This window comes from Macrosteles quadrilineatus, unplaced genomic scaffold (genome assembly GCF_028750875.1).
Source record: "Macrosteles quadrilineatus isolate MER2022 unplaced genomic scaffold, UCM_ALF_1.0 Scaffold_8__2_contigs__length_117827958, whole genome shotgun sequence".
NCBI classification, from domain to species: Eukaryota; Metazoa; Arthropoda; class Insecta; order Hemiptera; family Cicadellidae; genus Macrosteles; species Macrosteles quadrilineatus.
The window spans coordinates 27,014,092-27,037,352 of NW_026542601.1; the positions used below are offsets into that span (position 1 = coordinate 27,014,092).

The 23,261-nt window shown below is 35.2% G+C and overlaps 1 protein-coding gene across 6 annotated transcripts in view; it reads left to right on the forward strand.

Annotated features, from left to right (window-relative positions):
* The window catches only part of LOC129000963 (neural-cadherin), a 477,113-nt gene that overhangs the window by 140,701 nt on the left and 313,151 nt on the right, over window positions 1-23,261 (forward strand). For 5 of the 6 annotated variants that reach the window (XM_054428065.1, XM_054428066.1, XM_054428064.1 and 2 more), the window contains exon 3: window positions 15,283-15,333. The exons of the other annotated variant lie outside the window; for it this stretch is intronic. In XM_054428065.1, coding sequence (XP_054284040.1) covers window positions 15,283-15,333 — 51 coding nt within the window. The remainder of the gene's footprint in view (window positions 1-15,282; window positions 15,334-23,261) is intronic. 6 annotated transcript variants of the gene reach the window in all.

Sequence of the window (23,261 nt, forward strand, 5' to 3'; positions counted from 1 at the left end):
ATCGAGCCGTATCGCATGTTTGCTGCTGTTTCCCTGTCATTTTAGGCCGAACTGAAGCTTGACTCACCTGAGCGGCGAGCGGCGTTTTCGCGAAAATCGGTTTTGACTTGGAACCATGAGCGGCGCTGAGCGGTGCCGCTTACCGCCGCTCGCCGCTCAGACGTATCGTGGCCACCCTCGACAAATTTACACGCATCGAAATGAGACCCGATGTCAGAGCGGCGCCGCTCATGCCGCTCGCGACTCACCGCTCGCCGCTCGCGACTCACCGCTCGCCGCTCGCCGCTCGTATCGTACCCAGGGCCTTAGGTTGGAGCTCGTTCGCTGCGCTCACTTGCCTTCAGGTTTAGCTCGTTTGCTACGCTAACTCGCCTCCAAGTTGAAGTTCGTTCGCTACGCTCACTCACCTTTTGTTTGCAAATTAGCTGCTATCATAAATATAAAAAAAATAGTGCTGCACCCTGTTGGTAAACTTATTAACTTTTTAATGCTATTAAACATATTTAACTATATTTAAACTAAACTATATTTAACTATTTAACATCACAGAATCAAATTGTTTAGTTGAAACAGCTGTTAAGATTCTTTAATTCCATTTAAATATAAGTACTCATAAGATTAACATGGGAAACTCCAGAGCCACTGGGGTGGAGCCCTTTTGACGGATCTGCACCGAACTTTACACAAACCATCCTTGAATAATACTGAATAATGCCTGAAAGTTTCATTACAATCTGTCGAGCGGTTTCGGAGTCCACAACGTGCAAATATATATACATATATACATACATACAAACTTCCTCTTTTATAAATATAGATATATAATATTTAACAGTCTTAAAAGCTCTAAAGGCATTCCACACGAACATTTTTTGAGGACTTAACAATGAAAATGGTAGGGTTAAAATGTAATCTCCTTAACAAATGCAAATTATGTAGACCTATCCCTTTGTGACAACACAACTGTGGTACAAAGGCACACACACGGTTTACGCATGCAGCTCTATTGATCCTGGCAAGACATCGTCTCCTTTGCCGTTCTGCTACCTTCAGCATTAATTTTCTACGTAATCCTGAAGAGTTTTCTCCTGTTGTATTATTACATATTGTAAGGCTCGATGAAACGTTATTCGGTTTATCGTCATGACACTTACTTTATGATTGTAATAATTTTACTACAAATAAACAACTGTAATAGAGTTTTTAAGAACAATTGTATTACCGCTAGGATGTAGAAACAGAAATACTGTTGGAACGTTAAATTTGTAGCATAAAAGTATATTTTTTGTTCAATCGTTTAAACAACATAAACACAAAACTGCTACGAACAATTCTGTAGCGTATTACCATTGGTTAGGTTTATACTCAATGGTATTACATTTAAGCCATTTTGGATAAAATACAGTGCTTTCTTTTTCGTCCAGGAGTTTATATTTTCATTTTCTCTATTTACGCGACTGAAATTATTTTACGTTCTTCGCAAAGGAGCTGTCCAAACCGTGGTATTACTGGTGCTAGATAACATCAAGCGAAAGCCTAATAACAAAAGGCATCTCGGTTTAATAAAATCGTTACTTCTTGAAATCGAACCAGCAACTTTCAGACTTGGAGATGATCACTATAATCATTTGGCTACCCAGACAATTAAATTTAAACATCTTATTTTCAGTGATACATTACCATAGAATTGTTTTCACCAACACCACTCTTATTGACGTTGTAATAAAGATAAAACATACATCCTACTATATTAATGAGATTGGTTTTATGAATTCAGATATGAGTCAGCTGATACACCCATCACTCGCCGAATCGATATTTTAAGTAGCTATTACCATTCCATCACTTAAATGCTGTATTATTAATGTGTTATCATAACGCTACTCGTACTGTAGTGGCGTCAATCAATCTCCACAGCTGTTGCATGTCAGCTGACGCCTAGATTCCCGCCATCTCGCCATCACCTGATCATCAGCTGATTGTTGCGGTCAGTCGTGCGATATTAGCTGTCAAATGATTGGTGCAATCAGTTCAATCGTGCTGGGGTGTTTAGAACGATCCAGTGATCTAGTTCGTTTATGTCTATCATAATGTGAATCAATTCGAGCTTTCTAGCATTACCTTCTCGCATTACTAATACGAAAGTAGGATTGCAATTCTGTAGATTACTATTAGGGGTATCTCGAATGTGGGGGTTTTGTATGGAGATTTTATTTATGGAAATTTAGGAAATCCAAATACAATGGGGCACTACTGAGCGTATTTGGCTCATATATAGTGGAATACTGTAGAATAAAGTGAGATGACTTTGAGGTGTGTGCTGACTAAGAAAAGCTGTTAATGTAACCAGAATACTTATTCATTAAATGATTAAATTGAGCCAATAATTAAAGAGAGTTTTGTTTAGTTTCGAAATTTGAACCACTAAAATTCCTCTGACTGCTCAGGATAGATCCAGAGTCGTTGGGATCCATGAATTATCAATATAACCTTTTAGCTGGTTGATTGTTGGATCAACAGTTAATCAAACCAATATCTCCCTGCATACAAAGAACAATGCTTAACTTCCACAGTCATTAAATATTGTCCATACTTTTGTAAATTGTGAAATTTCAGACACAACAATTGACTAGTACATATTTAAACACTTTGTACAGCAACTTTTTACAGTTGAAAAGATACAACTTATCAGTTAAAACAGCTCCGAAGTAACTACACAATATATCCATTCCATTAGCATCACTTAGTGTTATTGACTATTGATAGTATCAATGCAGTATAGTCGGAGTCGCTGATCAATTAGATAGATTGTCTGAGTAAACGGATCTTGTATTTGAGTAAATACGTATTGGAACACAATTATATTTAGTGATCACCCCTTTCAATCGGGTATGTAAATTCTCAGCTTAGGCACTCAATTTTAATTTTAATTTTTCTCATACTTCAAAACTTAAAATTGTGTGCAATCATCCCACAGGAATAGAAGCTATTGACTGTCGCTCCTCTAACTGAGGATATAGGATAATTTGTATTATAATGACATTACGTATTATTATATGCTTTTAAGTATTGAAAACACCTTTCCTTCGGTAGAAACTGGATGCTTATAAGGTCGTGCATTTTCCATCATTAATATTTCTTTCTATGTATTAAGCAGAATCTCGATAACAAGCTCTCTCATGGGGATAAGCATATGAGACCTGTCATTGATGCTCGCTTTAACATGTAGTTAGGGTGTCTATTAAAATCAGGGGTGTTACAATTGGCACTTGTTTTAACAGGTGACTTGTTATTGTGGTTCCACTTTAGGCTTGGAGATGATTTTGGATATACATCGGGATAAGAAACCCACGCAAATATCTTAAAGATTATTAGTTCGATGTAAAATAATATTTTTCACATATTATAGGAGATTGCCATTTAATTTTTATTCATAGCTCTAACAGTTTAAAAAATTTTCAAAGGTTTAACTTATCACTTTGAATTTGCAAAACTATCCTTTTAATCTAGGTAAAATTAATTTAATTAAGTTAATAGTTTATTAACGTGATTCTAAACACTATTACATAACTCATTACGATTACCTCAATCATGTTCATCAAAGCAATTAATATCTCTCATAGCGACTGTCCTTATCGCAGTTGAAATATTACACAGTTAATCGTGTAACAAATGTACACCAACTTGCGTCACTAAATCACTCAAACTTTTAAATGATGACCGAAACTATGAAACGGGATAGCGGAAATGCGAGGGTAATGGAGAGTTACATTCAATGGGACTTAAAATAAGGTTAGTTTCAATTTAGAGGGATGAAAATGGGTTGAGTTTGGAGATAGTTAAATGTGTATTGACGTGTGTATAGTATGTTAAGGAGATAATTTACCCACAACGCCCGTTGTTATCTTTTAATCGTGTGAAGACTAATAATGTGGCATCAATATCTTCTAGGCTACGTTAATCCAATTTTTTTGACTCACTAAAATGTATACGTTGTATACTATTTCATTATTTTATCTCTACGCTAGTATCATTTTGTGATTGAGAACATCAACGCTTTGAAGAGATCTTTTTGAAGTCCCAGACGCTCACTGCAAGACCAGAAACACCCCAAGTTCACATTCCTTTTCAATCAAATGGTTAAGATTTTATAGCAGATTTGCTTAGATTGATTGTTAAGATTGATAGCAGAATATAATTTTATTTCATTGTATGTGTGGGTTTACTGTAAATCGTAAATTGTAAGAAACAACCGCCTCAAATTTGGGCTTATTGCTTCTTTTCCACGAACAATCAATAGTAAAGGATGTCTCAGGAAATGAGCGATATAGTTGACAAAGGTATTAGATTGCTGTGTGGGATATATCGTTCCGTCGATTGGCAACACTGTCCACCATAACATACTGTATAGGTGTATAGGTGGCAAGATGCGCCATGGACACGTATAGCACGGTGGCGGCGCGACTAATCCCACAATAGTCGTGTTTGAAACGGTCTCCCATCGTGTGATTCCCGCGCGGTCGTCGCCTCTATCTGCGATTGTCGAGATGATGAGTTATTTATGGAACTCGAGAGTCTGTGAGAGATTGTCATTTTATAGAGTCCATCGACAAGAGCAACAAAACTTAGCTCAGATTATGTACAGAGATTCTGTGGTAGTGGTACTACCGATGAATATTGAATTTGTAATTTCTTCTTCGTCTTTCTAAAAGTACAGCATTATAATTATAAAGCAATGCAGTGTAGTAAGCAATGTAGTATAGCCCAATCACACTAATGTTATAATTGTGCTTGAACAATTATGAGATTTCGTCATTTCAAATCAAAATTCACTTGTTTCATCTTATGAGTTGGCTGGAAGAGTAGATTTAAATAGGAAGTAGTTCATCGGTTTCTATTCATGTTTTTGGTTAGGCTTTGCAACTTCCTTCATGTTGTTTTGAACCCTCTCAGTTTTCATTTAGATCGTTCCTTGTTTCTAGGTATTTTATTTTTATCGAGATACCAACCTACAGTCATAGATTTTTTTCTAAAGTCACTCTCCATTTTTTTTTTCAGCGATACAAACTTTCGTAGAAAATATGCTCAACACTTTTACAGACACGTCATGAACACACGCACGCATTCACGTGATGGCAAATGGTAGTCGGTTTCGATTGGACACCAATCATTGACAGGAAGAACAAGTTGAATGGTGGTTATAACATAACGCGTACTCGACTATGACATTGTTATAATCTTGTACCCATGCAGCTTGTAGGCCTACGCTAGCGTGGCGAGTCTCGTAGTCAAAGTTCGGGTCTTCTGTCATGTAGGCACTCCCGGTTCAGCGACCGAGTATCACACGTTACGAGGCTGAGTTTCACTGTATTTAAGAATTTTCTCTACTAAAGAGCATGCAACATTTTATAGTATTTTTGATGTATCACCATCAATTGAAATAGGGACGCCATCTAGGTGCGTAAACCCAAATATGAGTGAAGGATGAGTGTAGAATGAAGTGAGATGAAGTATAGCTTTGTTACTGACTTAAGATAAGCTCTTTCATTAGCCAAGATTAAAAGCGATGATAAAGACCAGCTTGTTCCAGTTTTGAACCTTCGAAAAGCTACAGACTTTTTATTAGGATCGATCTAACAACCTTTTTAGTCGATTGTTTGACGAGCTGTATAACCACTCAGTTACCCAACAAGTCGTCATAGCCAACCATAGTTGAATTAATTACAATTTTTAGCGAATTTCCCTATAGGGAAGTAGCTATTACCGTAGGTGGCACGGTAAGACCTAGACCCGGGACCGATTTACTTTTTCATTTTGATGTCCCCAGAGGCCAAAAACATCATTCGTTCAAATTTGTATATATGTATATATGTATGTATACATATGTATACATACATATGTACATACATACATATGTATATGTATATGTATATATATATACGTCCGTGAACGCGATAACTTGAGTAATTTTTGTCCGATTTTGATGAAATTTGGTTTAAAGGTGTAAAGCGGGATAAACTTGAATGAGTTCGCGAACCAGCACGATCGGACCATGGGAAAGGGGCTTTACGGGGGGTTTTATGGGGTAAAATTGGTTTTTCACACTTTTGACCCTCAAAACACAATATTTCCCGATTTCTCTTTAGACCTTTTTAAAGAGCTTAAAAAAACAAATAATTTAGTATATAAAAGTATTTTTGTTCAATTGTTAGTAACGGAGAAAATTAAAAAAATTGTTAATTTAAAATTTCCATGTTATTCTTATGGAGAATATTGTCAAATGTTGTAGTTTGCTTGTTTATGGATATATTTTGATCAAACTTGGCAAATTTATTTATTTTGTACTAAGCTATCAATATTTTACTCAAAAACACACTTTATTAGTTTCCTTGTATCAGCAAACCTAGGTACTCGTTAAACCTAATGTTATTAAAATATATTTAACTGAAAATCAATTCGGACAAATGGAAATTCGCTTAGTCGGCAGGTTTGCTGCGGCGGGGGTATTTTTTATGTGTGTTAGTGTGTTACATATTGGAAGTTAACTATCACGCTTGTATGAGAAGGTTGAGATTTGTAATATTTCTAATGTACAAACACGTGGCATCTGACTAAACACCACCATGTCGTGTCCAGGGAGTTCGACCGACGTGACTGAACAAGTCCCACGGCGTCATATACAGTCTAGGCTGGGGCACGTCTCTTGTAGAGGAGGACTCGTGCTGTCGCCACGATTTAATTCACTTTTTATCGCCGGTGTAACTCCGACATCCGCCGCTCGTATCCGCTATCCAGTCTCTGCACATGGACCTGTTTATGTCCTCTGTTGGTGGCTGGTCTCACTGGTGCACTAGCTGCATCCTGAATATCGAGCAAACTACTCAGTCTATTCTGTACATACAAACAATCTACATTGATCTTGGGTATGGTTCTGTAGCCGTTGACATAAAATGCCCCCAAAGTGAGCGTCCTAAACTTACCATCTTCTACGTTCAAAATGTTATTGTTAAGTCATGTAAATACGTGAAATGTGTTTTAACCAATTCTTTGCTGTTCAAGCTATGATGTTTGTACACCTCTTGTCCAAGTTTTTATGTTTGATACACCCTCTTCTGTACGAGTTTTAGATTTTGTACCCCCTGTTCTACACAGTCTTTGGATTTTATTCACAGTTTCCAGTTCATGCTTTGGATTTGTTCCCCTATCGTGTAAAAGTATTAACGTTTTCTATACCCTATACTGAACAATATTTCGAGTTATTCCCCATTCCTGTTAAGCCCTCCTTATTTGTAAAAAAAAACTTGTTTCTCTGTAATTGCGTGAAAAGACATAAAATAACAATTCTGTAATTTAAAATTGTCAAGACCTTGGTACCATAAAAAGCTTTGTTTTTCGTATCTTATCAGCAATAAAAATCAAACTACGGAGATTTTTTTTCTGTTTAAAATTTTCAACATAGAATTTCCCTTAGTACTTGAATGTTTTTGTTTACAATTTAATGTCTCTATTTGACATCTATAATTTTCATTAAAGTTTGGATAGTATTCACTTATTTCTAAACCTTGCACAAAAACTTTTATCTACCTATAGATTATTAATGATCCATAGCTATACCTGACCTAACATTTCAATGTAGCTTCCACACGTAGCTTCCACACGTAGGTTTAACATGGGAATGTTGCTGGAAGTCAACAGTCCCGGAAGATCAAATAATTTATACCTGTGCCGCTAGGTCAAAAACTACGATGTTTGCAGTGTCTGTAGATCAACAGTCCCAGTAAGTCAAATAATACAGTCCGAGCTAAAAACGTGGTCTATTTTAAAGCAATTGACTTATTGGGAATTTGACCTAATGCAACAGCAGTTTTAATAAAACGAAATACGGTAAAATACAAGTTCAGTTTCGCTGAGTCAACAGTGCCGGAAGATCAAAAGCAATAAAAGTGAACGTCGATTCAGTGTAAAGTAGACCTCCTGCAACGCTTACTACACCAACAAAACTCGCTTTTAGTTACTTCGTGTTTTGTCATAATTAGAATAGAGCTAAAATTATCATATTTGGTACATAGCTTATCTATTAATGCTTCTTGCCAACTGTTTGGTCAACACTGTAAATAGGTATAGTTTATGTAATGAAAAGCCTTTCGTCAAAATTTGTGGCGTGGACGATCTGAAAATTTCTGGTTACGTCTGTAAAAGGAGATCCATTTAATTGTAGAACTATTTTATGAGTTATAATGTAGTCTACATATAAACTGTGTAAATGTATTACGCATCGGAAGGGTTGAAACCTGTCCAAACTATCATATATATTATTAAAACGTAAATGGGGTTTTTTCACGATTCTGAATCAACCAGACGATGGATTTTCTTTAGTTTTGTGTTGAAAGAGACAATTTTGAGAACTAGAGAATTTCAAAGCCATAATTTAAAATTATTGTCCCAGTTTTTCTAAATTAAGTTTTAGTTTTTAAAAAGACTAGCAGCCGATGCTAACCTTCTCCAATAAGTCAATGCTTCTAGCTAGCTTTTAGTACAATATAATTAATTTTACAATTAAATATGCATAGTAAAATACAGTAGTAGGATGTTCAAATTATTTTTTAAAGTATTCTTTGTAATCATCGATTTGTCCAATATAATTTGTTTTAACTAACAGTTGGTTGAATGTGCTATGTATACTTATAAAAGTCAAAGCCCTCACTGACACACTCACTCTTACTCACTCATCATCACTAATTCTCCCACTTCCCATTTACCTAGGAGGCTGAAATTCGATACACCGATTCTTTGGGCATTAAATAGGAAAACTAAGTAATTTTTATTATGATAGGGCATTCGAGCTTCGCCCCAGTGGCTCTGGAGTTTCCCATGTTAACCTTATGATTTTTCATATTTAAAAGGAATTAATGAATCTTAACAGCTGTGTCAATTAAACAATTATTTATGACAACAGCTAATTTGCAACCAAAAGCTGAGTGAGCGTTTCGAACGAACTTCAACCTGGAGGCGAGTTAACCCCAAGGCAAGTGAGCTCAGCGAACGAGCTCCAACCATAGACTAACCAACACAAGACTAAGGGAGTATGTTTTATCTATGCTCCAACCTAAAGGTGAGTGAGCGTAGCGAACGAACTTCAACCAGGACGTGATTGAGCCATGCGAACGAGCTCATCTTGAAAATTAAATAGTTAAACGGGGCAAAGCCAGCGGGTACAGCTAGTTATTCTATAGAATTATTGGGTTTTAGCGAATTTCGCATATAGGGAATAAGCTATTACCGTAGTACTCATGGCAACACCTGGACCCGGGACCGATGTAATTTTTCGTTTTGAGTCCCTAGAGGCCAAAAACACCATCCGTTCAAATTCATATATATGTAAGTGTATAAGACATTTTGGGGACTTGACTTTTTCGGGTCTCAAGAATTTATACGAAAATACACTATTGCAATATTTTGAAGACTTGAATTTCCGTATGTGTATAAGACATTCTGGGCACTTGACTTTTTCGGGACTCGAGAATTTAGTACTTTTCGAGGACCTGTGCAATTTATTCCATTCCAAATGCAGCGCGTTATCGATCTTCACCCTTGTGTGGGCCTCCCATTCACTGACGGAATGTCTCGTGGCGTATGACGACCGGATATAAATAGTCACTTTACACTCACTTATCTCGTTATTTTTTCAGCATATTCGTTGACCCGTCTGCAGGTCTTATGTTGATGGGCTGTCAGAGCGTCTGTTGTAATAACTTGAACTAGGTGAAACCCGTCGAAATCGACGGTTACTTTCAAGGCTTACGCTAATTCATCTAACTGCGATAAATTGAGTGAAATTATACATATTTTGAGCATTTAGCATTGTTTAAAGATTAATAAGCGTAAAAACAATAAGAATATTAATTGCGTTTTTAAAATTTTGAAGTTTTGAGAAATTGGTTTTGGGGTTACTGTTAAAGCTGGAATTCCTAGAAATGTTGGATGTCAGTTAGTTGTCTCAGCCTTATCAATTACATAAAGTTGTCAATATAATCTTTCTACGGAATGTTAGGTGTAGTGGAATAAACTTGAAGTAATGTTGGCTTTTATTCTTGAACTGTTAGGGGCCTCCTAATTTATATGACGTGCAGCTTCATTGGCAAAAAATAATGCGAATTACATAGTAATGAAGCATTTCCAAAAAGCAAAAAATAATTTAATTGTCTGTTACGTAAATATTGATGCATACATTGTGAATCAACGTATCTTATAAAGTATGATATTGTGATCTAGTTTGAAATAAATACGACTTTCCGTCATGACAGTAGCTGATTAAATAGTATTTACTCATTGTGCCATTTTTACAGCCAAAATGTCGTTTTATTTTCAATAATGTTACCAAACCAGTGGGCCACGGTCCGTAATATAGGCCACAGTAAATAATTTGTCAATATAGGTACCATTTTAGGCAAGGTTTCTGTGTTTGGATGTTATTAGAAACGGCAAGAGCACAATAAAATTCTACTGCGGATGAATTTTCTGTTGGAGAAATATAAGCCGAGTTATAAATGTCACAATGCGAGTTTGAGCATTTTGTAACTATATTATATGGGTAAGTTACATAGATTTTTAGGCTGCTCAGTGCACTTTAAGAATATATAGTTTAGAGATAAATTAAATGGTTTTTGTTGCCGAGTAGCGCTAGTAAACAAGCACAACCCTTCTCGTTAGTCTAATAACATTCAAAGGCTCTCTAAGAGTTCAAGTTCTTATTTATATACATATCTATACATTATTATGTTTTCCCTGCTGAATGAATACATCGAAGTAACCTCTCTGAAAAGTCTGCAGTATATTGCAGTTTACCAGCTTAATGACTTTCTAAATCATGCTCATATTTCTACATAAATATTGTAAAATGTTTTATCCAGTTGCTGTAAACCACGATTAATTTAACAAAATATGGACACGGCTCAAATGGGCACCGTGCTCTTCTGCGCTTGTATTATTTTGTATTGTATTACACCATGGAAGATTTTTCCAACGATTGAAAGCATGTTTGACAATAATCTCATGAACCCATGATGATATGTTTAGAATATTATGACAAACTATAGGAAAAAGGTGTGAAAAAGTCAGACACCAACCCGTGAATTAGATATAAGATAGTTCAATGAGAAATAATTGTCTATTTTGAAAAAAGGATTTTCCACTGATTTCGTAATGGGACGTTATATTTCAACACATGGCATGATACAGAAGAAAATCCAGTTTAAAATCAGAAAATAACATTGCAAATACTTCTTTTGGACTATTCAGTAACTCCCAATAAATGTGTGTTGTTTAAAATACAATTTTAAAATTAACAGCTGTTTTATTAAAAAGTATTATCCACATGACCAAAATGTAAACAAATCTGTGGAGGGATCTTTAAAGGCTTCTGGGACAGAGACCTAATCGAATTTACTTCGTTTTTCTTTTGATAACTCATCTACAGACCAAGACCTTTCTTTGGACACCTCTACCAAGTTTCTACGCCCAGCCGTTCTCTCAAATTAGTGGAGACAAAGTTTTCAATTAAATATTTAGATTTCCCATGTTAATCTTATGGGAGAAAATCCAACTTTGGTGGATGATCTTGTCCAAACTAATAAATATATCAAAAAACGAAAAAGACTTTGCAAAACTACGGATCAGGGCAATTATTTTGACACTTTAATCATAAAAATCGGTCCAAAAATGAGGGAGGAGTTCTGTTCACAAAAATCGGCTTAGCGTATTATATATATAGATAGAAGATTCCTTATGCATGTTTGCTGCTGATTACGGTGAAATATTGTTAGAAATTCCACCTAATCTTTAAAGTTACCCATTAAATTCATAGAAATAATAATATTTAACTGTTTGACGAGTACTGTATGTGGTTTACACACAAATATTCATCAAACTGTGTGATAGTTTGTTATAGCAATGAACAATTTGAGAGTATCGTATTGTTTAAGTCGATGGAAAATCTCTGTTGATCCTGTTTTACAAGCAAACCAAAAAGATACAGTAGTCACCACTCTATGCGACATATTCTAACCAGAAAATTGTAATCGTATGATTCTATAAGCACTGTTAGGATTGCAAAGTACTACACAAACATTATTTCAAGGGTAATAACAGTCACAATTTCCGCTGACTTTAAAAGAGTCAACTAAACTATTATACTAATGGACACACAACTAAATGGAACAACTAATGGAAATTCTCACGATGTACATATAACAAATCGTTCGATATAAGCATTGAGTATACACGTCGGTACATACGTGTATACCCAATGATATAAGCAACGGTTCTTGCAATTTATTGGTTATTGTTTTTTAGAGTTGTTTTCGGACTTACTCTGTTTTCGGACTTACTCACACTCGTATAAGGTTTTCCACGTTTGTCATTGATAATGTAGCCATGTTGCTTTGAAATGGCGACCATACAAAATGTATGCATTTTAAGCCAAGTATGAATGGAGATGAGTGTGGGATGAGTGGAGCGATCTTGTTGTCCTGTTTGTGACTAAGGCCGACATAATCCTTAGACACAGCTGTTAATTAATAGTGCATACAGTCAATTAATAGCAGCAGAGGTCTAGTTTGGTATCAAATTAAAGGTTTTATTCATAAAAATACATTGCCGCAAACCCAAACTCAAACGATGATGATGATGATAATAACGTTAATGATGTCGCTAAAACGTATCGTTTGAAATTTAACAGCTGAAAATAAGTGAAATAGAAAAGGTTTTGGTTAAATCCATCAAATTGTAATTGGACACTAGTAAATACTAGTGCATTTGTTGCTACCTCCCCCCTTCGGTTTCATGTATTCCTCTCAATCAGTTCAAACCTAGGAGGATTAAACATTAATGTTAATTAATGTTAAATCCTCCTAGATTCAAACCTGAAACACCCAGATCGAAACTTGCCTGTCGTTATTTTACCATCGCCTTTTTTTATATATTTTTCAAAAAAGAAATATTATATTGATTTACTTTGGATTTTAAAAATGTTAACGGTTTATTTTGTTAAAGATTTATGGTGATACGTAAATATTGTGGTGTAGTAAAGTATTATATTGTAGTTATATTGTAGTTAAGTGTTAAATTTTAAAATTTTAGGGTGAATCGAGATGAATCTTTGTTTATAACATGGGTCTCTCCTACCTTAACATACATACCAAGTTTCATAAACATCGGTTGGAAAAGTGCAAAGATAAATATTTGTATGTAAAAAATACAAAATGGTGGATATCTGGTTAACGAAACGATTTTGGAAAAAATGTTATCCTTGATTTTCTGTTTCTTTTGACCCAAGGAATTACTAGGTAAAGTATCTCCCCGCTTATTTTAACACCCTGTTTATGATGTATTCTTATAAGTGAAAAATGTAAGCTGGTAATACAGAAAGATGTTTTATAAATAATATGAATGTACTGGTAATCTGTATATTCATCTTTTTCTTGTCCTTAGAACTGTAAATTAAAAGTCCACTCAGCAGTCGCATCGTACGATGTAGTTCTTTCCATGCGTTGCGAAATGCTAAATTTGCCGTCCTCTTCAAACCAAGTTATCTATTGAACCACTGATTGTAAAAAATTCAAAAAATATATATATATTTTACGCATCACACTTTTGGCTACAACTTTGCCACGGACAAAATCTCTCTAACCCAAAAACAAAAAAAAATCTCGCATGCTAACTTTTTCATGTTAGAAATCACGATTTAAAACTATTTAACCATACAAATCAATTTTTAATAATTAGATCGGTAAATAGTTTAAAGTTCCAACAAAATAGTCATCGAGTAGGACTAACCAAGAAGCTCTGTGCCAAATTTCAAAATTTTAGCACAACTTTAAGTACACCAAAACACGAAATTATTGAAGTCATGCGTCGAGAGGACTATCGTTGTTTTTAACAGATTATACTTTTGACCTTCCGGCACTGTTGACTCAGCGAAACTGAACTTATATTTTATCTTATTTCGTTATATTAAAACTGCTGTTGCATTAGGTCAAATTCCCAATAAGTCAATTGCTTTAACATAGACTACGTTTTTAGCCCGGACTGTACTATTTGACTTACTGGGATTTTTGATCTACAGACACTGCAAACATTGTAGTTTTTGACCTAGCGGCACAGGTATAAATTATTTGACCTTCCGGGACTGTTGACTTTCTGCAACGCGTCCTTTAACATCCAGTGATACGCATCATACGATGGGCCGCAGAGGCGGTAATTGATGATGTTATCGGCCCAAAGCGTTGTTTCAACGTTGGCAGCAATGTTATAGAGCCATTAATTACGTCTATCGATGCGAACTTCGTAGCGAAAACGTGAAACTGATGGTCGCATTCAGCTGTGAAAAACTCAACAATCCAACTGTATCAGCTGTTTAAACGATGTAAATAGTTATAACTAGTGTTTTACCCGACGTCAATTTTTAATTACCTACTTTGTGAGGTGACTGTAGTTTTTGATGGAACATTTTGCAGAAATTAGGTGATTAATTTGACTATACTTTAATTTTTGATTCGTTAAAAATATGTGAACGTTGGCATATTCAACAAAAATAATAAATTTATAGTAACGCACTCCGTGGGTGGTTCAAGTTTTATTCCGAAACTTAGAGAAACATGAAAATTGCATGTTTACTACTACATGTTATTCTTTGACTGTAAATTACAGTCAAAGAATAACATGTTCTTTGATAATTTTTTAGTGTGACGGATTGCCTGTGAATATATCACATTTTATTTTGCCCGACTACCTACGCAATCAGGTATACTGCAGTACGGCCGTTTCGGAGATAACTCCATCTTCAGGTGCGTAGTGGTACACTAAACTATGGTCTTGTTGAAGACTTTTTGTGTTAAGTGTAACAAAACTATAAGTTTAGTGTACCACTACGCACCTGAAGATGGAGTTAAGTTATCTCCGAAACGTAGTGTAGTGTCACCCCTGATTGCGTGTAGACGGTAAGAACAAAAGACAGTATATTATTGTCTTCATTTATGTCTCCGAACTAATTGTTTCGTTTGATGCCTATTGATTTTTCTACTTTTCTTTTAATGTTTTAGTTTTGTAGTAATATTATTTTGCCAAAACTAGGTAAAACGAGTTTGTATACCATTTTGGTTTCATCCACACAATTTAAAGTATTTTTAAAAAATGGTTTTAATGGTTTACTTGGTTTTTGTTTATTCAATTCTTCAGTTAATTGTTTTGTTTGTTTAGTTATTTACCACATGATTTGTTTTGAAGGTTATTGGCGTAACTACAACTACGCTGAGCGTCAGTCCACTCGTCATTTTCGTGAGTTGTGTCAGTTTGCGCACGCGCACGAGCACACGCTCATTGTTGCAACTGTGACACAAACCAGACTAACATAGTTTGTAGCCTGTCTCGTTATCTAACTAACGCCAGCGCCACAGTTCTGGATCATGTTACTAACTTGCATCATGATTGGCTGGAGTTATTGAATGCTAACATTCGTGTGTGCTGTGTTGTATGATTCTAGCACATAGTTTGGCTAAGGTTAATTGATGATAGAATAGAGCTAAAATTAACTGGACGCCAATAGTAATTTTTTAACTTTTTTAAGGTTTCTGCCATGTTATATAATTATTATTGTTCTTGCTATGACGAATATTCAATTAATAACTTTGATATGGTGATCTGGCTAACTCTACATAATGACACAGCCAATAAAACGTACATTGCATTTTCTTGAATAATCTAACGTAGCAAAAAATATAGTGGATATTGTAGTGCTTTTTACAGAAGGAATATAAAATATTCGCGTTTGCATTTCGCACTTTTATCTAGTTTAATAGCTACGAACAATTTCGTGTTCGGAAAAGACATAACTGAACCACGAACATGTTAGTTGACAACATACATTTGTCAGGAAAAGGTCATGACTTGCACATGGTAGCCTGTGCATAAGTTGTCCTTCTTTATAGTGAAATAATAGTTTTTTCTCATAATCTGGCCACTGACTGAATTTTCAACAGCCTTCTGTGTGAGTATATATCTAAGAACAATTAGTATTCAACTAAAAGTTTTGTTGGGACACACAAGCGTAAAATTACTAATGTAGTAGTACAAATTAAGCATGGTTAAATAACGATTACAATCAATAAACCCAAGTTGCCTTCAGGCCAGATTAATCAAGTTAGCCGACCCTTACAACCTGAGAAGGCAATCATTTTTAACCAATCAATTGAAGCATGACAAAGTAATACGGATAGGGTCCCCTTCACTGTGTAGTCCGGGCATATTGCTCTATGCATATTTTCATACATTTACTAACAAACACAGTTTGGCGGGTTAATTTAAATCGTTTTCTGGATGAACGAAGCTCATTTCTATTTACATAGATTAAACCTGGGGAAACCGCTTCGAGGCGGTATTACCTAGTCTAGTGTTATGTAAAATGGAGGTAGTTTTTGGAGGGTGGGGATTAAAAGGCGAAAATTGATTCAAATTAGTTATGAGACACTACCCAACTATTTAGGCTTTATTTGTTTTTTTTTAAATTTTAAAGGTTTTTTATTCTAGTTCGAAATCAAGCTATCATTGGTTTCACTAGTAAGTTAATTTTTAAACTCACAGATTCGTTGCTTCTTGTTAGAAATTTTTTTGTAAAGTTTGATTCAAATTAATATACTTTAATTAACATTTCGAAAGTGTGGCTAACCGGTATTTGACGCGGTGTAAAGTTTGCATTGGATGTCAAATCATTTGACAATCTGCAGGTAGCCCGGGGTGGCGGAGATGGATTTTGTAATTTTACACAGAACTGTTCAGCCTCGAACTTCCGGTTCCGGTTGTCGTTGCCAGATATACCCCTCCCCCCTACCACTCACCCTTGGATCAATCCGCTGGTTAAAGGGTAGCGGTTAGGTAACCAAGATAGATTAGATAACCAAATAATATAAATTAATTTTGTTGAATACATAAATTTTATCAGGTTTAGGTTGTTAACTAGCTAGTAAACTAATATGTATTTCAAGGGGCCGTGAAATTTTTAAAATGAAAATCCACGGATGGAAACTGTTATAGGAACTGAGATAATGCAACACACCCCACTAGTTTTTTTACTGATCATTAAAAAATACAGTTTTTAACGAATTTCCCTATTATTTACTCATCACACCCAAACTAGAAGGATTAGAGCGTCAATAAAGTAAATCGAGTAATAATTTATCCCGTGAATCTTAAAATTGAATTTAAAACTCTTGGAATTTTGAAGATTAAACTTTCATTCTTTTTCACCCTCATTAATGAGAAAAATTCATTTTTAAGTATTTTTTCTGTCCTGAATGAAACATTTTTATCTTTAGATTGTTGCAACCGATCCTCATAAAAGTTGGAATGTATGTTAAGGTAGAGACGGCCTATTTGAGAAAGATTTTTAATATTTATCCAATTTAGAATGTTGACATAGCGGCCATTTTTTTTTAGATTTAAATTCCAAAAAAATGGCTTTTCAATTAATGTCCCTACCTTTTATGAACTCCCTGTACACCGGTAATGTAGTTGGCATCAAAAATAATGTAATCGTACGAAACAGTGTATACAACCATTGACTATAAAAGAAAAACAACCTACATCTCGACAGAGTTCAGATTTATTTATTGAATGATAAGTCTACTCACTGTATCCAAAGTCAATGCTAGTACCATAAATTAAAGTAGTAGACCTTAAATATATGCTAGTGCTTATTTCTTAGCAACTACAAATATGCATAGTTTATATGCATTGTTGCGCAATCTCAATCTCAGCGTCCACTTATTCAACGTACACAGACTAGGATATCTCCAACACCCAGAGGCAGACGAGACACAAGTTTGGCCAAGTTTGGCGCGGTTTAATCAAGCCCAGGTTTGCGATAAGCCATCCCAAACTTCGGTCCTTTTAATTAAACAGAGACGGACTTTACTTGACTTTTTACAGTACCATCTCGCTTTTTCTCGCTGTTTCTTAGTCTAGTTTTCTGTTTGTGATTTACAACTATATTCCTTGAGATTTTTGGCTTTTCCAGTGTTTATTTAGTGTACCTTTTTATTTAAAATAAATATCAGCAAAGGATTCGGAAGTATCTGGGTGATTGTTTTAAGTAGTTTATTTTACTAGTTTATTTTAGCTGGTAAATCGATTTTCTCATTAAAGCTGAAGTAGACTAGAGTGATATGTTTCGAATCCTCATTTTCCTAGTTTCTGCATTATTAGGCTTCCTTTTGTATTGAATCATACTTATTGATATGTTCGTAATCAATGATAAAGTGAAAAATATACATATTGTAGGGAAACGATCAGGTTAAGTTTCTAAAAATAATTGTCAAATAAAGGAATATAGACTAAGTAAAAATGTCACATGTAATCAACCAATTGTGTAATTACGTGATTTCTATGCAAAATGTAAAATATTTTAACACATAAACAAATAAAATTATTACTTCATCGTATATTCAAGTTAGTGTATAAAAATGTCCTCTCTAAGTAGTAGGACATTTTAAACATTGAAAACTCTCCTAAGTATGTGAATCATGAAGAGATAGTCAAGAGATATAGAGCGGGACTTCGGTCACCGAGATCCCACGTTCAAATCCCGCCTATCTCCAAATGCTTAGCAATGTGATCCTGGCGCGTCCTAGCTTAAAGTAATGTGTAAAACGGTTCTGGGCCGGAACCAAACGTCGTAGAATGTAAAGGTGAGTCATAAAATAACTAAATTAAAAAAAATCTATAGTTATAAAATGAAATCTTAATCTATAATCCGGTAGCAAAAATTATGTATAATCACTTCTGCATTATACAGGGTGTAAATTAAGTCTGGCACACATTTTTTATCTTTTTTTCTATAGTAGATAGAAGAAATCAATTTGCGGGAATGATTAATAACAAATGTTAGGCACTTTTTACAAATTTTGAAAATAAAAATTCCCTTAAGGGCAAGGGGGAGTGGGGGGTAACTAAAAATTTTCAAATGACAACACCCATCTTGTGACCCCTCATTTTAAAGGTCATTGGAAGACAAATCCAAAGATGTGTCTAAAAATTTTTTTTTGCACCCTATCCAAGATGGCGGTTTAAAATGTACTTAGGGTTGAATGGGTAAATTAGGTATGGCACACATTTCTTATCTTTTTTACTCTTTGTAGATAGAAGGAATTAATTTGCGGGACTGAGTAAGAACAAATGTTTGGCACTTTTTCATAATTTTGAAAAAAAATCCCCTTAAGGGTAAGTTGCGGGTGGGGGGTAACTAAAAATTTTCAAATGACAACCCCCATCTTGTGACCACTCATTTTCAAGGTATTTGGAAGACAAATTTAACGATGTGTCTGAAAAACTTTTTTTTGCATCCTGTCCAAGATGGCGGCTTTAAATGTGCTTGGGGTTAAACGGGTAGGGTCTGGAACACAATTTTATCTTTTTTGCCATTAATAGATAGAACTTATCCACTCGTGGGACTGAGCCAAAATTAGGCACCTTTTTATTTATTTGAAAAAATCCCCTAAGGGTAAGGGGGGGGGGGGTAACTATAAAAATTTTCAAATGACAACCCCCATCTTGTGACCTCTCATTTTAAAGGTATTTGGAAGAAAAATTTTACGAAATGTTTTTTTTGCATCCTGTCTAATATGGTGGCTTAAAATGTACTTAGCGTTGAACGGGTGAATTAAGTCTGGAACACCTGTTTTCCTTTATACTCTAATGTTTGATAGTGTAAAAATTGATTACCAATACAATAAAATAGAATACCAAATAATTACAATAAAATAGAATACCAAATAATTACAATAATACTACAACCCTACAACAACAAAAACACAATAGCAATCAAAATTAATAGAATTCCTAAACTAAATAATAAATGTAATTGCAATAATCAACTTTACGTACTTGTTAATATTCACAAATGCTCAAACTGATGCCCAAGAGAAACTTGACAGAGCCCCAACCGATTGTAAAATTCGTTTACCACCCTGGACAGCGTTTCTTCATTAATAGATCGTGCTTCCATTATTATTCTTGCTGTGAGATCCTGGATGTTTTCTGGGCGGTTAACAAATACTCTACTTTTTAGGTGGCCCCACAAAAAGTAGTCTAACGGCGTCAAGTCGGGTGATCTGGCAGGCCATTCAATAGCTCCCCGCCTCCCTATCCAACGATCTGGAAAAACTTCGTCCAAGTAATTTCGGACTTCAGCATTATAGTGAGGTGGTGCGCCATCTTGCTGAAACCAAATGTTCTCGTTGACAACATCTTCCGGAGGAAACTCATGGGCAATGGCAGGTACTCTCGCAGTAACTCCAGATAACGGTTTCCATTTAGATTTCCTTCGATCACGAATGGCCCTATTAATTTGGTCCCGACAATGCCTGCCCAAACATTGACTTTTTGGGGATTTTGAGTATGGCATTCTTGAGCCCAATGCGGATTTTCAGGAGACCAATACCTATAGTTTTGTCTGTTCACGTGGCCATGAAGACTAAATGAAGCCTCATCTGAAAATACAATTCTATTTTTGAACATTGGATCCAAAGTACACCGTTGCATCATGAGTTCACAGAATTCAATCCTGCGGTCAAAATCGTCCTCGTTCAATTCATGAATTAACTGAACCTTAAAAGGACGAAACTTCTCGGCTTTAAGGGCTTTGTGGACCGACATGTGACTTATCCCAAAGTCATTTCCAATCCTACGTGTCGATGTGTGATGATTTTCTTCAACGCTAAGAAGTATATTCAGTCTAGTTTCTTCAGTGAGTACAGATTTTGGCCTACCACTTCTTGGTTTACTTGCAACATCCCCCGTTTCAGCAAACTTATTACATATCTTAGATACTGTAGCTCGATTAATTTGGCGATCAGGGTACAAGTTGTTAAAAATATCACACGCTTCAAGTTGAGTCCGTTTTTTATCTCCATAGCCAACAATGACAAGTATTTCTATCTTCTGTTTTGTTGTTAACAACGCCATGTTAAAATAAAAATAATAAAAGATGTACTTACGACTACTCCAAAGAAACTACCTACACAGACTGAAGGGGAATAAGGAAAAACTGATAAGATTGTTACCTGATTAGCCTGCAGTCTTAAGAAAGAGGATAGGAATTCCAAGTGAGTGCAACGTCCAAACCTGGAATCTCAATTATCAGATTTATTTACTAAGTGATAAGAGCTACATAAGTTTGTTTATTGCAGTTCGTCCTATTGTCCAAGTTGTTCTGATATAAACTATAAAATCTATTTTAACTTTATTTTTGGTAAAAAAAATAAAAATGTGTTTCAGACTTAATTTACTTGTTCAACCCTAAGCACATTTTAAGCCGCCATATTGGAAAAAGTGCTTAAACACATTTTTAGACACATTGTTAAATTGGTCTCTCAAATACCTTTAAAATGAGAGGTCACAAGATGGGGGTTGTCATTTGAAAATTTTTAGTTGCCCCCCCCCCTTACCCTTAGGGGATTTTTTCAAATAAATAAAAAGGTGCCTAATTTTGGCTCAGTCCCACGAGTGGATAAGTTCTATCTATTAATGGCAAAAAAGATAAAATTGTGTTCCAGACCCCACCCGTTTAACCCCAAGCACATTTAAAGCCGCCATCTTGGACAGGATACAAAAACAATTTTTTCAGACACATCGTTAAATTTGTCTTCCAAATACCTTGAAAATGAGTGGTCACAAGATGGGGGTTGTCATTTGAAAATTTTTAGTTACCCCCCACCCCCCCTTGCCCTTAAGGGAATTTTTATTTTCAAAATTTGTAAAAAGTGCCTAACATTTGTTATTAATCATTCCCGCAAATTGATTTCTTCTATCTACAAAGAGTAAAAAAGATAAGAAATGTGTGCCATACCTAATTTACCCATTCAACCCTAAGTACATTTTAAACCGCCATTTTGGATAGGGTGCAAAAAAAATTTTTTTAGACACATCTTTGGATTTGTCTTCCAATGACCTTTAAAATGAGGGGTCACAAGATGGGGGTTGTCATTTGAAAATTTTTAGTTACCCCCCACCCCCCCTTGCCCTTAAGGGAATTTTTATTTTCAAAATTTGTAAAAAGTGCCTAACATTTGTTATTAATCATTCCCGCAAATTGATTTCTTCTATCTACTATAGAAAAAAAGATAAAAAATGTGTGCCAGACTTAATTTACACCCTGTATAGCGCGCCTATAATTGTTGATACCATCAACTTTACCCTTAATTAACTTTTAACCACACATTTTCAACCTCTATTTCGTTCTATGACCGACCGAATTCGCCGAGTATTCCCCCACTGACCACTAACCAATGCCACGCTAGATAGTATCACAACACCATTGTCCGTATGCAACGCCTGTAGCCGCGCGATGCAATATAGACTATAATATAGACACACCCTGTACTGCGGGTTGCGGTCGCCATTGTATACGGCGCTACACACGGAATTGCAACAAATTGCAGTGTGAAATTTTAATCCAACCAGGACTTACTGCAAGGTTTATGTAGGACAGGTATATTATGTTTATGCGGAAATATGAGGGAGAAGTGTAGTTTATGAAGATTATATTGGTATGTTCTAGGTTGAAATATGAGAAGGTTACATGCTAATATTAGAACGGTGTATTTTTTACGAAGCACTATTCTGATGTTTTCTATACACATAAGAATAAAAAATTGTATACGGTACGGTCAATCACTAATATCGTATATGTTTCATGCTATGCCAGGATTAAGATGTAAGTATTGTATTCAATGTTTTGTTTACCTCCTAATTACATACAATGTGAATGCTGTGTTACAACTAATGTGCATGTCATGTTTGTTTGGATTATCATTCCAAAAAGTTTTTGAAATAAAAGTAAATGTTTTTAATGCAGGCCTACAACCCAATGTATTTGTACCAATTTATTGGTAATGTTTTTCTGTGGCATATTTATTTTATTTCTTTGTGAAACATTGACCATATCACTCTGGACAAGTCGAGATCATTTGATGATCGCCAGCCACTATGTAGCCTTAATTAATTAGTCTCTGGCATCCATCAATATCGTTAATTAATTAACTTTCGGTCCTTGTTTGCTACAGTATATAAAGCGACTAACTGCCAGTTTGGTAATTAACTTTATTATATGTTAATGTAATGCATTCGATGTTTGAATAATGGTAAACAGGGGTTTTAATTACTTTAATATTTAATACCAAACACTAATTATTCATATAATAATCTGTGAACTT